This window comes from Bubalus kerabau, chromosome 18 (assembly GCF_029407905.1).
Source record: "Bubalus kerabau isolate K-KA32 ecotype Philippines breed swamp buffalo chromosome 18, PCC_UOA_SB_1v2, whole genome shotgun sequence".
NCBI classification, from domain to species: domain Eukaryota; kingdom Metazoa; phylum Chordata; class Mammalia; order Artiodactyla; family Bovidae; genus Bubalus; species Bubalus kerabau.
Genome location: NC_073641.1, coordinates 66,180,426 through 66,197,457, shown reverse-complemented (window position 1 = coordinate 66,197,457; position 17,032 = coordinate 66,180,426). Strand labels below are relative to the sequence as shown.

The following is a 17,032-nucleotide window of genomic DNA, read 5'->3' as shown; positions in this document are numbered from 1 at the left end:
AGAAACATAGAAAATAAACTTATGGTTTCCAAATGGGAAAGGTGGGCATGGGATAAATTAGGAGTATGGGATTAATAGATATATATCATCATACACAAACTAAACAGCAAGGATTTACTGTGCAGCACAGGGAAATATATTCAATATCTCGTGAAAGCAAAGTGAAAAGTGAAAGCAAAGTCACTTAGTCGTGTCCGACTCTTTGAGACCCCATGGACTGTAGCCTGCGAGGTTCCTCCGTCCATGGAATTTTCCAGGCAAGAGTACTGGAGTGGGTTGCCATTTCCTTCTCCAGGGGATCTTCCCGACCCAGGGATTGAACCCGGGTCTCCAGCACTGCAGGCAGACGATTTTACCGTCTGAGCCACCATGGAAGCAGCACAGGGGAAACATATTCAATATCTTGTGACAACCTATAATGGGAAAGAATCAGAAACCAAATATACATGTAAAAGAATCACTTTGCTGTACACCTGAAATTAACACAACATTGCTAATCAACTCTCTTTCAATATGTCAAATAAAAATTAACGGAAAAGATAAGAGACGTCATTCACCTTGCCCCTCACCCCGTGACCTGAATTACCACCACTGAGTTTTGCCGACAGCCCCCAGGATAACACCTGCCTCCCTGGCACACCTGGCCACAGCAGTGGCTGCCGATCCCTACCTTGATGGCCTCCACCGAGTCATACTTGTCCAGTTTGTTAATGTGGTTGGTTATGCTGGTGTTGAGAGGGGCGGGCGCGACGGGGTGGATGACGGTGGCGTCGTGGGATTGTTGCTGGTACCGCTGGCAGTAGGTGTAGACGAGCAGCGTGAGAAGGCAGCCTAGGATGGAGCTGCTGAGCCCCACGGCAATCATGTGGAACAAGTTGAACTCTGGGGAGACAAGATCCACAGTGAGGCCACCTGGAAAAGGACATGCTCCTCCCCAGTGCAGTGGGCTCAGAGGAAAACAGAAGGACACAAGCAGAAAGCACCACATTCCTTCTAAAACTCAGGAAATCATCGGACCCTCCTTTGAAGTGTCCCAGGGACGTCCCCGGTGGTTTGCAGTTAGGACTCTGCCTTCTAAGGGGGGCAGTGTGCGTTTGATCCCTGGTCAGGGAGCTAAGATCCTACGTGTCTTGTTGCCCCCCCACAAAAAAACAGAAACAAGATACAAGACAGAAACAGTATCATAACAAATTCAATAAAACCATTTTTTTTATGTGGACCATGAAAAAAAAAATCTTTAATAATATAAAATGTCACTGCTACCAAAACGCTTCTCCGCATTGAGCACCGTGTAGTTCATGTCAATGCTTTTATGGATTATAACTAGTCTTTTGGACTCCCCACATACCCTAGCAGAGACATTTTTTTCTCTTTAAAGGCTTGAACAAGAAAGTCCTTCTGTCTCAAGTGCAGCATGATCTGTGGTCTCTGGGGTTCCTAGGGAGCACGTTTTCCATGCTCCTGAAGGGACTGCGGGCTCCTGCACACAGCCTGTCTGTGTCCCGGGAACAAAGCGAGGATGCATCTCACTGCTTCCCATCCCCACTCACCTGCAAGCCTGACCACTTCCCCTCTCCTTTATCACTTCATATTGTTTAAAACTGTGCTCTGATTGCATCATTCTTAATGCTTCCACTACATTTTTGGAATATTAATATGCACATATTGTATAACATTAGAAAGTGCATAAGGGTAGACAAGAATAAGTCTTTTTAAATTTTTTAATTTCCAAGAGGAGACGACTGTCACCATTTCTGTACTATGTTTTGGAGACACAAGGTGCACGCACATGCTGTGTGTGCCTGTTGTAAATGTCACCCGGGTACCATTTTTTTCACTCACATTGTATTTTGGAGACCTTATAAGTAAAATGCTTTACTCCAAAGAAACAAAGGATTTGTGTCAAAGAAATATGATCTTTTAATGGTCATGAAATGACCCTCTTTTATACAGTGCTTTTTTCCTACTTAATAGCATTTTCAAGTTATTTTGAGTTATAAATACAAAATATTGAAAAAATGAACTGATAGGACCTTATGTCTCTAATATAGGATTGGTTTGAGTGGTATCAAAGTGGCATAGCAAGGCCTGCTTAATGTCTGAGAAAGAACAACAAAATAAAAAATAAGATATTCACTGTGTGTTGGTAAAACACTCAACAATCAAAATTTTAAGCCTTTTAGGAAATAAAGATGACATCTGAGCTGTGCCCGTGAAGCTGAAATTACTGAAATTCAGGTAAAGCAAAATATGACCTCAATGCTTTTCCGCTGTCTTGGCAATGCATAGCTCACCAGTTGCCTGGGGGTTACTGGCCTTATGTCTCCATTGCACAGGGCACATCTGAGGATCTAGCTTTTCTCCCAGATGTCCCCTTCATGCATCACCAGATGCCAAGTGTCACCCTTCCTCTCTCTCATCTGTCCACTCTGCACTCAAATGGGACCACTGAAGATGCCTGCTGGGTACCACTGTGGATGCCAGATGAGAAGACTGGGCCACATGGGGAGGTCCCCAGGGAGAGAAGACCTGTGAGTCTGTTCCCTGTACCCAGCAGGTCCTGGCATATTTGTTCCTTGATCACCTGGGCTCCTTCCCAAGGACTCTGAGGGCTGCCTTTGCCTCACCTGGAATCCAGAGCACAGGTGGAGCATCCTTCACCCATCTCTAAACCCTCTAAGCTTCTCCCTCTATGCTGTGCCCCTTTGCTGCTCCTGGACACCATGTTCTGGGGCTCTGGGGCCCTAGGAGCTGGATTTGCACCCCAAGGTAGATGAAGATGGTGTAGAAGGGCAGCCTCCTCCTCTGTCCTCTGTGAACTATAACCCATGTACTGCCACTCCCACTGAAATTCTAAACTGATGATTCCTAACAGAGGCCTCCAGTGCCTTCAGCATCTGAGGCTGGATAATCCAGGAGGATGATACTAGAACATTCCACAGTACCACCCATTCCCTGACAGCTACCTCAATTTTTCACTTCTTGATTATTTGGTCACTGGTTTAACAAAGTGAAAGGAATCAATAAATCTGTGGCGTTTTCTGATTTTGTCTAAAGCCTTTAGGGCTGAATCTGGGACAGTAGAATTAAGTATGTAAGGGCCATTCTACTAGCAACCATTAGAAGCTTCTACTCTAACCCTATAGCCACCCTCCTCAAGGTAAGCAAGCGTGGACTCCACACTTGTTGTCATTTCTCAATGCTTTACAGCCATTTGGACCCTCCAGGGTCAAGGCCATGTGGGGATAAAAGCACTTCTGCTGCCTATATTTTCCTCTAATAGTTTCAGAGCGTCCAGTCTTACATTTACGTCTTCAATCCATTTTGAGTTCGTTTTTGTGTAGGTGTTAGGGAGTGTTCTAACTTCATTCTTTTATGCGTGGCTGTCCAGTTTTCCCAGCACCACTCATTGAAGAGACTGTCTTTTCTCCATTGTATATCCTTGTCTCCTCTGTCACAGATTAGGTCACTGTAGAAGCAGGTGTTTTTCTCTGGGTTTTCTATCCTAATCCATTGATCTATAGTTTTGTTTTTGTGCCAGTACCATACTGTACTGATTACTGTAGCTTTGTAATATAGCCTGAAGTCAGGGCGCCTGATTCCTCCAGCTCTGTTTTTCTTTTTCAAACTTGCTTTGGCTAGTTGGGGTCTTTTGTGTTTTCATATAAATTGTAAAATAATTTGGTTATAATTCTGTGAAAAATTGCCATTAGTAATTTGATAGGGATTTCATTGAATCTGTAGTTTCCTTTAGGTAACAATAGTCATTTTCACAATATTGATTTTTCCAATTTAAGAACATGGTACATCTCTCCATCTGTTCGTGTCGTCTATTTGTCTTTCACTAGTGTCTTACAGTTTTCTGAGTATGGATCTTTTGCCTTCTTATGTACATTTATTCCTAGGTATTTTATTCTTTATATCCAGCAAAACTGACTTTCAAGTATAAGGAGAATAATCTGTTGTCTCGGTGTCACAGCTTGGAGAACACTGTTCACAGGAGCCCTTCCTGTGGGCATATTCAGAGAACAAGACCCAAACAACAGGCAAGACACAGACAAGGGGTTGGAGGTGGACCTTAAATACGCAGCGGCTTGTACGCAAAGGCCAGCGCGGGTGAGAGGGGAGCATGCACGGTGCAGCCGCTCTGGGTCCTGACGGTGCAGACAGAGCACAGCTGCAGATTCTGTGCTTTTCACACATGGAAGTTTGGTGGGGACTCTGTCTGTCTAGCAAGTCCATTGGCATCATTTTTCCAGCAGCATTTGCTCACCACGTGCCTCTGTGTCACATTTTAGCAATTTTTGCAATAGTTCAAACTTCTTTATTACTGTTATAATCTGTTATGGTAATCTGTGATCAGTGATCTTTGATGTTACTATTGCAAAAAATTATGACTTGCCAAAGGCTCAGATGATGGTTAGCTTTTTCTTTTTTTGGCAATACAGTACTTTTAAATTTATAAAAGTACTTCTGCTGTAGTAGTAACATATTATATTATAACAAGGGAAGATGTATGACTCTCTCCATATGCAGATACTTTGTCATTAGTCAAGTAAATCATTCCTGCAGGTGCCTGGGGAAGGCTGGGCCAGCTGACATCCCTAGGATGATTGTATAGTCTCTGAGTCTCATGCAACTAAAAATAGCTCTCAAAGTCAGAATCTTTCAACAGGCCTACATTTTTTTCTGTGTAAGTGAAAAATTGTTCCTATTAAATCTCTTGAATCTGCTTAGTGTGGCACTTCGCTTTGAATATGCTTTTTTGCTATTGTCTTTGTTCAGTAAATTTGGAACAGAGACCAACTACCCAGTGGGCTCAACTGGCCAATTATCTGTGTAAAGTTTGACTGATTTTTCAATAAGCTGAAAAAAGTTATCTGTGAAGTCCCCTCAACATCCTCAAAACTCCTTGCTAGGTAACCCTTTTTACTTATCACCCCTACAATTAGCCCCATCTGACCTCTTACCCCCAGGGCTTCCCTGGGGGCTCAGACTGTAAAGAATTGGCCTGTAATGCAGGAGACGGGGATTCGATCCCTGGGTCAGGAAGATCCCTTGGAGAAGGGAATGGTAACCTCCCCCAGTATTCTTGCCTGGGAAATCCCATGGACAGAGGAGCCTGGAGGGCTATCGTCCACAGAGTCACAAAGAGTCAGACACGACTGACCGCCTGAGCACGCCTGCACACATGACCACTTACCCACCTGCTCTGCCGTGCCAGTGTCAGCGGCCTAAGACCAAAACAATGAGTTTTGAAGACTGTGATTAAAGTTTCTATGACTGAACGAATAGCACCTTGAGGTTTGATTTGGTGCAGCATATGGCAGAACTGGCTCAAACACACAAATGCTGAGTCTTAGGATGGAAGTGGGCCTTCTGTCCCTCCTAGCTCAGTTGGTAAAGAATCTGCTTGCAATGCAGGAGACCCAGGTTCGATTCCTGGGTTGGGAAGATCCCCTGGAGAAGGAAATGGCAACCCACTCCCCTATTCTTGCCTGGAGAATCGCATGGACAGAGGAGCCTGGCAAGCTACAGCCCATGGGGTTACAAGAGTCGGACACGACTGAGCAACTAAAGAGAGAAAGAGAGAGAAAAGGGCCTTCTGTGTCATGTTCTCCTGGATATTCAAGGTCTTGGCAGGACTCCCATATCTTACCCTGAGAAGGCCAGCTGAGGAAAGTGGCTTGTGAATTTGTGTTACACCTGCAGGGTCAGTCATGCTGCAGAAGCATCAGCTGGCTGCACCCAGGTTCTGCCTTGAAATCCCTCAGGATGGGGACACTCTCTATAAACTCTGCCACTCTGGGGACCCTGGGTATTGTCTGAGAGTGTTGCCTGGACAGAGATGCTATGGCTGCAGACCCCAGACACCTTCCGCTGGGACACTCAGCACCAGGACTCTTTTCTTGTGGTGATTGTTGTTTAGTTGCTAAGTCATGTCTGACTCGTGACTGCACAGACTATAACCCATCAGGCTCCTCTGCCCAAGAAATTTCTCAGGCAAGATTATTGCAGTGGGTTGCCAATTCCTTCTCTAGGGGATCTTCCTGACCCAGGGATTGAACTGACATCTCCTGCTTTGGCAGGCAGATTCTTTATCACTGAGCAATATTGGAACCCCAAGGTGCTCCGGGCTTAACACTCACACTGGGATCCCACCGTCTGGATCTAGACCCAGCTCCACTTCGACTTCTTGTGAACCTCTTCTCTCTGACCGTCTCTCTGTTTATAAAATGCAGATAAAAGCTCTGGCTGCTATGCCTTCTCTACAATTCCCAAAACCACAGTCTCTGAACACAAATGATTTTTCACCACTCATCTGGCAGCGAAGTCCAACCTGACCCAACCTGACTGTTTGCTACAGAACCGACCAGAAATGCCAGGAGGAGCATTCATTAGCTGCTTCTCTTCACCCATATTCCATGGCAAGGTCTTTAAAGAGACTGGTTACTATGGAGTGTGGTCCCCAGATCCTCCGGGGTGTCATACTGTATATGCCCAGTATCAGCCGTCTATACCCTGAAAAATGCTGACTTCCGAATCCTTCTCTATTGCCAAGGGTTTTACAAAAAGAACTGTGGGCTGCGGCACCCACAGGAACAAACTTTGCAGGGATGAAATAGGAAACCTCCTGTCATCTGATTCACTGTTGAGCACATAGTGACTGATCCAAAAATACTAAGGTGCCAATTATTCTTCTGTGAACCAACCCACATTCATCTTGCAGCTGGATCCCAAGCTGTATGCGTGCTCAGTTGCTTCAGTCATGTTTGACTCTTTGCAACCCCATGGACTGTAGCCCGCCAGGCTCCTCTGTCCATGGGATTCTCCAGGCAAGAAACTGGAGTGGGTTGCCATGCCCTCCTCCAGGGGCTCTTCCTGACCCAGGGATCGAACCCCAGTCTCCTGTGTCTCCTGCATTACAAGAGGATTCTCTACCGCTGAGCCACCAGGGAAGCCCAGATCCCAAGGCAGTGGTCGCTAGTCTGTGAACTCAGTGAATTGACCCGCATCAGACATGAGACATCACCCTTCTCAGGTACAGGGCTCTCCTGGGATATGTCATTTCTTTCCAGATGAGTTGGAGCTATTAGAGTCCCCACTGTACGCACCCCTCACAAAATTAGAACAGAGTGGGTGCTCAGTAAACACGACTGAAAACAAATGGATTAACAGATGGCCGAGTAAACAAAACGTAACAGTGTAGACAGACTTTATCAGTGTATTTAATAACGCAAGTATATCCCCAAAACACACCTCTGAAAATCCAGCTTCTTTCTGAGTGAGAGACCAAAGACCTTTGACCTGAGCTGTCTGGGACTCCCAGCTGGAATAGATTATGCTAGGAATGGTCAACACCTACACATAGGAAGACAGTGGTCTTGTATTTGGGTACTGGCTCCACACAGCAGCTGGACAGTGGTTGGACTCTGATTAGTGGACAGCCAGCCCCTCCGGTCCAGACAGGATAGAACTAGACGGGAAAGTCCAAAAGCATCGTGGATTTGACCCAAGGAATGCAATTTCTGTCATTCAGGGTTGCTGGAAGTTTGAAAAATATCTCTAGAGATATAAGTCTAACCTTTCGCCCATAATAAAACTGTATCATTTTATTGCTTCAGCCTTTTGGAGATTTGAGGCTGGCTGTCATGGATTTACACTATAAATATAAACAAAATGGTTGCATTCTGTTTTACTCATGGGAAATCTAACTGTAGCTAATACCAAGATCACTGGATCATACAGGTTACATCCACCAAAAACACCCGAGGGGCTTATTAAACCACAGAGCCGGACCCCTCTCTGCGAGGTTCTGATTCTGTAGATTGAGAGGGGCCTGAAAACCTGCATTTCTATCAAGTTCCCACATGATACTGATGCTGCTGTTCTAAGGACCCAATGTAAGAATCACTGATGCAGACATCAAATATGGACTCCTTTGCATTTTCACTGCCAAAATAAAATGTGTTTAGATCAAGGAGTTCCTCTAATCTGTTTTTCTTGGTCAATAGCAGAAACATATGAGATTAGAAACAACTGGAAAATATCAGAAATGCACTAGGAATTAATTAAAAAGCAGAACTCACCCCCACATCTTTTCTCTTCTATGCTGCTGGATCTGGCCACAGACACTTCTGGAAAAAAAGATTCAATCACAATGTATGAAGGGAAGGAAGATCACATTAATGATTCATTTACAAAGTGTCTAATGATTTTGAGTTTTATGTGAGTCAATGTTTCCAAAAGCCTAATCAAATTTTTTTTTAAAAACACAATTATTTGTTTGTTTGAGCCAACCCGAGATGCATCTGGTCAAGGTCATCTTGATTACAAAGGAGTGAGATTCATTACAGCAATGAGAGAATACTATGGTCTCCCAGACTGAAATCAAGGCACTTGTTTCAGAACAAGGGTGGGGTTTGTGCAGATCCTCTGTTACAATGTATTCTGCTCGCTGTGGAACACTGCAGTGTTCGCCTCGCGGTTTCTGCTTCAGCTCTTTTGTCTCATCAAAACCAGTGTTGTCACATTCCCTGGGGAGGAGACCGTTCCCCTAGAGCTCAAAGGAAACTGCCTCAACAAGTAATTTTCCTACTCAGAGCTCATTCATGCTGTCTTCCATGCTTTTGTGAAACCCACAGGTAGGATGCCAATAAAAGGAGAGATCCACCTAAAGGTTTAACTCCCAAGGATACACACCATTTCAGGAGTCCAGAAATGCTCCTGATTTTTCATTCAATAGCAAGAATTAAAAATATGTCTGTGGTTGAAAAGGAAACAATAATAAACACTCCTGCAGTTCTAGACAGTGGAAGATTGAGGTCCTTAGGAGGCCTAAGGTAACTTTCTCTAAAACACGACTACATTTTTCTTTAGGGGAAAACAAGGTATTCTCTATTGCAACCTTTTAAGAGGTTACTCTCTGCTTTTGGTCCATGTCAGAGTCCTAAGGGACATGGTAGGAATATGTGAAATATTTTGCAAGTATCTAGCCCATGCCTTTTGGTTTGGTGTTTAGATGGTATCACCACCTCAATGGACATGAACTTGGGTGAACTTTGGGAGATGGTGGAGGACAGGGGGGCCCACTGTACTGCGGTCCATGGGGTCGCAAAGAATCAGACAGTTGAGTGACTGAACAACAGTCGGTGCCTGGGTGAGCATGTGATGGGTGATAAGCTATCACTATTAACCAAACACTGATTTCACATGGAAAGGACTAGCCGAAGGGCCAGCCAACCTCTTCTCTAAGACGAGAATAAGGATCGGTTTCCATTTTCCCAAATATACTAAGATTACATGAAAAGAAGGGTCCTCTTTTCTCTGTGCAAACAAATAGGCACAGCATTGCCAAAGCATTTAATCTAATATTTAAAAAAAAACAATCTTTTTATTTTTTGAACAAACTGTGTTATAGTCAATAAATTGTGGAAGATATTGTGCTTAAAAAAATCTTAAAACTCATGGCCTAAATTCAAGTCTCCAACTGCATTACCCACAAATCCATGCATGTGTGCATGCCTGCTAAGTTGCTTCGGTTTTGTCTCTTTGCAACCCAAAGGACTGTAGCCCACTCTGCTCCTCTGTCCATGGGATTCTCCAGGCAAGAATAGTGAAGTGGGTTGCCACGCCCTCCTCCAGGGAAACCTGTATCTATATCTACACCTATACCTCTATCTACATCTGTATCTATGTCTACATCTATGTTTATGCCTATATCTATGTCTATACCTGCATCTGTGTCTACACCTGTATCTCTGTCTGTATCTATGCCATGCCCTCCAGAGGACCTTCCAGATCCAGGGATTAATCAGCATCTCTTACGTCTCCTGCTGCTAACTCGCTTCTGGAGAAGGTAATGCACCCCACTCCTGTACTCTTGCCTGGAAAATCCCATGGATGGAAGAGCCTGGTAGGCTGTGGTCCATGGGGTCGCTAAGAGTCGGACACAACTGAGCAACTTCACTTTCACGCACTGGAGTACTCTTGCCTGGAAAATTCCATGGGCGGAGGAGCCTGGTAGGCTATGGTCCATGGGGTCTCGAAGAGTTGGACCGACTGAGCGACCCCAAGGACCACAGCCTACCAGGCTCCTCCGCCCATGGGATTTTCCAGGCAAGAGTACTGGAGTGGGTTCTTTACCACTTCTTATGTCTCCTGCATTGGCAGGCAGGTTCTTTACCACTGGCATCACCTGGGAAGTCCCATCTATGTCTACACCCTATCTATACATACATCTGTATCTTACATCCAATTCCCACATCTATATCTGTCTACATCTATATCTATGTCTACATCTACATCTATGTCTACTCTATATGCATGTATGCATCTGCATCTACACCTGCATCCATATCTATGTCTACACCTGTATCCATATCTACATCTACACCTACATCCATATCTACGTCTACATCTATGTGTGTGTGTGCATGCTACATCACTTCAGCTGTGCCCTACTCTTTGCAACCCTATGGACTGTAGCCTGCCAGGCTCATCTGTCCATGGGATTCGCCAGGCAAGAACAGTGGAGTGGGTTGCCATGCCCTCCTCCAGGGGATCTTCCTGACCCAGGGATAGAACCTGCATCTCTTATATCTCTTGCATTGGCAGATGGGTTCTTTACCACTATACCACCTGGGAACTTCCACAAATTCATAACCACCTTGAAACCATAAGAACTGATTGAATGATCTCTTGTTTTACCAAACAGAACCTCAAAGAGCAGTTAAAATGCCCTCCCATGAATCATTTCCTCCTGAAACATTAGAAGTGATTTTGTTCACACGAATAAGCATCTCTGCCCCCTTACCTGGAATGAAGTTGGAATCAAAAATGCAGGGCCGGCTTTCCGTGGTGTTTCCCGAACACTGGCTGCCCACGGGGAACAGAAGAATGCACTGGCGGACGCGGACCTGGACTCCAGCCACGTCACACTCAGACCACTCTGACCACTCCGACCAGCTCTCTGCAGGGGCCCGAGGAGACGAGATGTGGCAACAAGACCATTAAAATCCACCGACCTGGAAGCCTGGCAGCTTACCGACATTGAGTTTGCATATGATATTTATAGTTTACAAATAAGATAGACTCATATCTCATGACCAAGTCCAGTAAATAAAACACACAGGAGCATGAATCAAAGAACTCGTATACCTTTGATTAGAAATAATGTGCTTAGAGTACACTTTCTAAAACGCACATTATTTTAATGCTCTAAAGTAATGTTAGACACTATCCTGCAGGATCATTCACACTCACATACGTCCCTGGGGAATTTCTACAGGTCTCAGCACCCAGGCAAGAGAACTGACATTAATGAGAAAGTCTTGGCTGCTGAAGGGGGTTCAAACTACTACACATATTAATACTTTCTTTTCTGTTATGAAAACAGCCCTGCAGAGTCAGTACACCACTGGCAGGCTGTACTTGAGGTAGAATTCATTCTATCCCGTGTTTACTCTGCCTGAAGCACCAAAGATCCACAAACAAGTCTGGGTCAAGGTCAAAAGATGAGCCAGCTAAGGTCACTTTACCCCAGAGGAGGAGATTCCCTAGGATTTGTTAAATTTGCCTGGGTACACAGATGTGTGAAAAGAGAGGATTAATACACATTTTAAGTGAGGAGTTAAAAAAAAATGAACTCTCAATAATATTTCTGAAATATTAATAATATAAAAATATTGTTAGTACACACTTTGCATTTTTCTTCCTTTTTTCTGCACACTTTGCGTTTTTCTTCCTTTTTAAATGTAAGTATCCTCTTTGCAGTTCAGGGAAAATCTGGAAACCAAACTTGTGTTTTGATCGATTGTAAAGGGTACAGTATTTCCTGAGAAATGTGTAAAGTAACTGCTTTTGGACTGACTGAGGATACAGTTTCTAAACACTTCTCAATATACAAGAAACCTGCATGGAAAATATTCTGGAGCTAGTTAAAAAAATACACACACACACACATACACACACGTTAGTGTGTTTCAAAGTTTAAGTCGGATTCAGAAGAGAGTGTCTCATTTTCACTCCAAGTGGTTCCTCTATGCCAGAAAACTGAAGTATTCTTGGATGGGGAAGGCTGCTGCAGGGTATCCACTGGGCACCAGGGCCACCCAGCCTTGGAGCCCGGAACCCATGCCCACCGCCCTGGGGGGATTCTCGTGAAGCCACTCCATAAAGGCTCATTGGTTCCCACCATGATTCTCAGCAACAAAATGTCAGTTCGCATTCCCTGCCTGCCTGCTCAGTCACTCAGTCATGTACGACTCTTTGTGACCTTATGGTCTGTAGCCTGCCAAGCTCCTCTGTCCATGGGATTTCCCAGGCAAGAATATTTGAGTGGGTGCCACTTCCTTCTTCAGGGGATCTTCCCAACCCAGGAATTGAACCCGCATCTCCTGCACTGGCAGGTGGATTCTTTACCACTGAGCCAGGGGGGAAGCCCCTCAGTACCCATTACCAGCTTAAATATTATAAGAATGCTTGGTCATCACCAGTTTCTGTTGCTAGTTCTGCAACCGTGGCGTGGTGAGAATGAGTCCATTGTATTAACAGAACAACGTGTTACGAAGTCACTTCACGGGCAACACTGTGGCACTGCTGTGTCCCCCTCTTTTGGTCTTACTGAGACATGCTTCTGTCAATTTCACCATTCCGCCAACAAAGTGAAAAGTGAAAGTCAAAGTCGCTCAGTCGTGTCCAACTCTTTGCACCCCATGGACTGTATAGTCCATGGAATTCTCCAGGCCAGAATACTGGAGTTCCCTTCTTCAGGGGATCTTCCCAACCCAGGGATCTAACCCAGGTCTCCCGCACAGCAGGCGGATTCTTGTTGAGCCACAAGGGAGGCCCAAGAAAACTGGAGTGGGTAGCCTATCCCTTCTCCAGCAGATCTTCCTGACCCAGGGATCGAACAGGGATCTCCTGCATTGAGGGCAGTCTTTACCAAGGGGAAGGCCAAAATCGCCCTGTCCTCTGAGCTGGCCAGGGAGGGGCTGCTTACCCGGGCAGGGCTGCGTGCTGCAGAGCGCCTCCTCCGTGTGCAGTCCCAGGCAGATGTCACCTCCATAGGCGGGGGCTGGGTTTGTGCACGAGCGGGTCCTCATGTAGTGTCCCCCTCCACACGTCGCCGAGCACGTGGACCAGGAGGACCAGCAAGACCACATGCCATCCACTGGGAAGGGGCAGAAAATCACAGCACTTCTGAAACCCACATCTGACCGAGCTGGTGGGGCTACCCAGGGTCTGCACCGCAGGAATGCGTCGGGCACACCATGGACCATCACAGGAGGGCATATGGGGTCTTCCACATTCCTCCCCATGCTTCCTCAGTTCCTCTCAATTCTTCCAGGAAATATTTCTAAGCATGTAACATGCAAGCGTAAGGGTGATCGACGAATGCGTGTATGTCTGTAGAACAAAATCCAGCCTCTGGGGCTGACCATGAACCTGGTTCTGTAGCTGTTCAGGTGAAGCTCTAGCTACCGCTCACTGCTGCCAACCACAAAGGACAAAACCAAAGTCTTAGGCCCCCTTTGTGTTCCTTGCAGTTTACTGAACAAAGTGTGGACTTCAGGATTTCACTGACAGAGAAGCAATAAGTGTTCTTAGCATACCACAGGTGCCTAATATATGTTATAGACAGAACACTGTGGTTATTTAGTGGCTAAGTCATGTCTGACCCCATGGACTGTAGCCCGCCAGGCTCCTCTGTCCATGGGATTTCCCAGGCAAGAATACTGGAATGGGTTGCCGTTTCTTTCTCTGGGGGATCTTCTGAACCCAGGGATCAAAGCCACATCTCCTGAACTGGCAGGTGGATTACCCCTGAGCCACCAAGGAGGACCATAATGAGAAAACTCATTTTAAAATAAAATACAGTGCCCCTTTGTGGACCCAAGAGGATGAAGGAGGAGTAAATTCATAGAAAGGGAAGAGTCCTAGATGAGGCAAAAATAGCCCATAGCTGGCTGAGCAGCTCAGCATGCAAACCTACGAGCTCTTTCAATCCCTGCGTGTTGTGTTAGGAATTTTCTAGGAGGTGGGAGAGAGAATTAGCATTTGCCCCACTTAGTCCCTGAACTTGTACCCTCCCAAGTGGAAAGTAAGAGGGCCACTCTGAATGTTTTCACAGCCCTCTAGGGAATCTTGGCTTTCAAAAGAGCTATTGCAATACAACAAGGTTATGTATACACGGTGCTGGCTTGACCAGCAGATCCACAAAAATAAAAGCAGCCACTAGGTCACACTGATGGGACATGTCTGAGATGGACCCCAGCCTAGCACCCGAGGGCCCGGGCAGCACCCAAGAATCTGCAGGAGTCTGCACATTCTGCCGATGGCAGCCAGGGCTTGTGTCTGGAGTCTGGGGAGGTGGCGTGGGCAAGGGGTCCTGACTTTCTCATGCTGCCTCCCGGCCTCTCTTTACAGCACAGATGCTAATCTAATCATGTGGCCCCTCGGCTTCCCTCTTGGCCCCCCGGGGGAGGAGGAGCCCTTCGAGTCTCCACTCTGGGGCTGTGGGAAAGACATGACCTTTCCCAGCCCCTCAGCATGGCTCAGCCAAGAAAGCTGGGTAGTTTGGAGGGAAGAGTCTCCTGAGGCTGGAGAAATTTAGGCAGAGATAGTCTAGGAAGTGCAAAGTAGCGGGAGGAGCAGGAACATGACTGGGAGCCCCCATTACAAAGCTGGGGACTGTATATTAAGTTTAATGTACATGTTTATTCACCCATCCAACTATCCGCCCACCATCTTCTCATCATCCATCCATCATCCGCCCACAATTCGCTCATCATCCATCCATCTGTCCATCTAACAGATGCTGTCTAAGTACTGTTGCAAGCCAGTTCCTGGCTTAAGGAATCCAGGAAATTTTTTTTTTAACCAACTGAAAAAGATGCTACAGATGCAGGCTTCTGTGCCTTTAAAAACCCTGTGGACCATACTTAGCATGACCCCTTATTCCCCACCCCTGCTTGTCTATATGGCCTACTTGCATCTGGCCCTGAGGACTCAGCCCAGGGGCAGCCTGCTCAGTACAGCTGCCCTGATTCCAGCTCAGTGGGTCCCCGGCTGAGGTAGCCACCGCATCTTGTCATCAACCGAACAGCTGGTGACCTACTAGGTTGTCATTGTTCACAGGATGCCTCCTCACTAAATTCTTAAGTTCCTTTCCAACCTGGACCAGGTCACTGAGTCTTTCTCTGTGCTGTGCTGTGCTTAGTCTCTCAGTCGTGTCCGACTCCTTGTGACCCCATGGGTTGTAGCCTGCCAGGTTCCTCTGTCCATGGGGATTTTCCAGGCAAGAATACTGGAGTGGGTTACCACACTCTCCTCCAGGGGATCTTGCCAACCTAGGGATGCAACTGAGGTCTCCTGCACTGCAGGGGGATTCTTTACTGTCTGAGCCACCAGGGAAGCCCAAGAAGACTGGAGTGGGTAGCCCATCCCTCCTCCAGGGGATCTTCCCAACCCAGGGATCAAATCCAGGTCTCCTGCATTGCAGGGGGATTCTTTACCAGCTGAGCTACCAGGAAAGCCCGAGCCTTTTTATATTCAGTAAATAATGCAGAGTGGGTTATCAAAAATGTCTGCTGAAGAACTGAATGAATTAAAAAAAAGGAAGATCAAGTAACAAACTGCTTATTTTTGTATCCTTCAACAACCATCACTGGAGCTATTTGGAGCATGTGCCAGGCTCACTGGGAGCTGAGGGCATGGTCAGGAGTGAGATGGTCACCCTCCTTGGGTGGTCACTCTGACAAAGTCGAAGGCAGGATACAAAACCCCAGAGCCCAGCGCGCAGGATGGCCATGCAGCATGGGGTTAAATGAAAGCTGCTCTGACGTGGGAAGGCCAGAGGAAGCGGTCAAGGTGACACAGCTGCACTCAGAGCCAGGGCAGGAAGAAGGTGGAGATGGTCAGAGCACCAAAGACGACAGAGGAGCCTTTGGAGCTGTGTCAGTACGCAACACCCTGCATGGGGGCCCTTGAAGCTCATTTATTGACCCTGTGTTTGTGCAGGAATTCGTGGACTCAGGGAGGAGACTCTGACAGCGCACCTCCAGTGGGCCTGCCGGAGAGGTGCTGCACGTTTAGAAGACTGAACTCAGGAGGAGGTGGACACCTGTCACCTGAGGGCACCTGGGGATGGGCTTGGCAGGCTCCTCGGGGGCCAGCCCAGTTAACTGTCACTCTGGTGAAGGCTCTGCGGTATGAAGGGAGGCCAGTTCTGGGGGGTTGGGCCCGTCACAGGCTGGGAGGGGCCAGCCTCCCATGTCAAGGACAGGACATGTCTCTCCAGACGACGAAGCCCAGCCCGCTTCTCCTGAGGTGCAGTGCCTGGGCCCACCATCCCTCAAAGGGGCTCTGAGTATGTTCTGGTTTCTTTAACAGCAGCAGAAACAGATGAACATAATCTGGTCCAGGTTATATTTGTCTTTATAGCAAGGAAGTTGGAAGATCATCTCTATATCCATGTATCTAAACTGATATGTATACTTACATCTATGTCAACATCTACACCTACTTCTACTTCCACATCAACGTCTATATATCTAACCTATGTCTATGCTGTGCTGTGCTAAGCCACTTCAGTCATGTCTGACTCTGGAGACCCCATGGACTGTAGCCTGCCAGGCTCCTCTGTCCATGGGATTTTCCAGGCAAGAATACTGGAGTGGGTTGCCATTCCTTCCTCCAAGGAAATCTGTATCTATAGCTACACCTATATCTCTATCTACATCTGTATCTATGTTTACACCTATATCTATGCGTGTGCGCATGCGATGTCATTTCAGTCATGTCCTACTCTTTGTAACCCTATGGACTGTAGCCCACCAGGCTCCTCTATGGGATTCTCCAGGCAAGAATACTGGAGTGGGTTTCCATGACCTCCTCCAGGGGATCTTACTGACCCTGGTATTAATCAGCATCTCTCATGTCTCCTGCATTGGCAGGTGGGTTTTTTACCACTAGAGCCACCTGGGAAGTCCATAATTTATGTATCTACACCTCCATCCACACCTGTGTC

At 46.5% G+C, this 17,032-nt stretch overlaps 1 protein-coding gene across 2 annotated transcripts in view; it reads right to left on the bottom strand.

Annotated features, from left to right (window-relative positions):
• The window catches only part of SEMA5A (semaphorin 5A), a 570,854-nt gene that overhangs the window by 8,701 nt on the left and 545,121 nt on the right, over window positions 1-17,032 (bottom strand). For both annotated transcript variants that reach the window (XM_055554473.1, XM_055554474.1), the window contains exons 19-22: window positions 13,004-13,174; window positions 10,817-10,972; window positions 8,091-8,138; window positions 671-882 (exon numbers count right to left, since the gene is read on the bottom strand). In XM_055554473.1, the coding sequence (XP_055410448.1) occupies window positions 671-882; window positions 8,091-8,138; window positions 10,817-10,972; window positions 13,004-13,174 (587 nt within the window). The remainder of the gene's footprint in view (window positions 1-670; window positions 883-8,090; window positions 8,139-10,816; window positions 10,973-13,003; window positions 13,175-17,032) is intronic.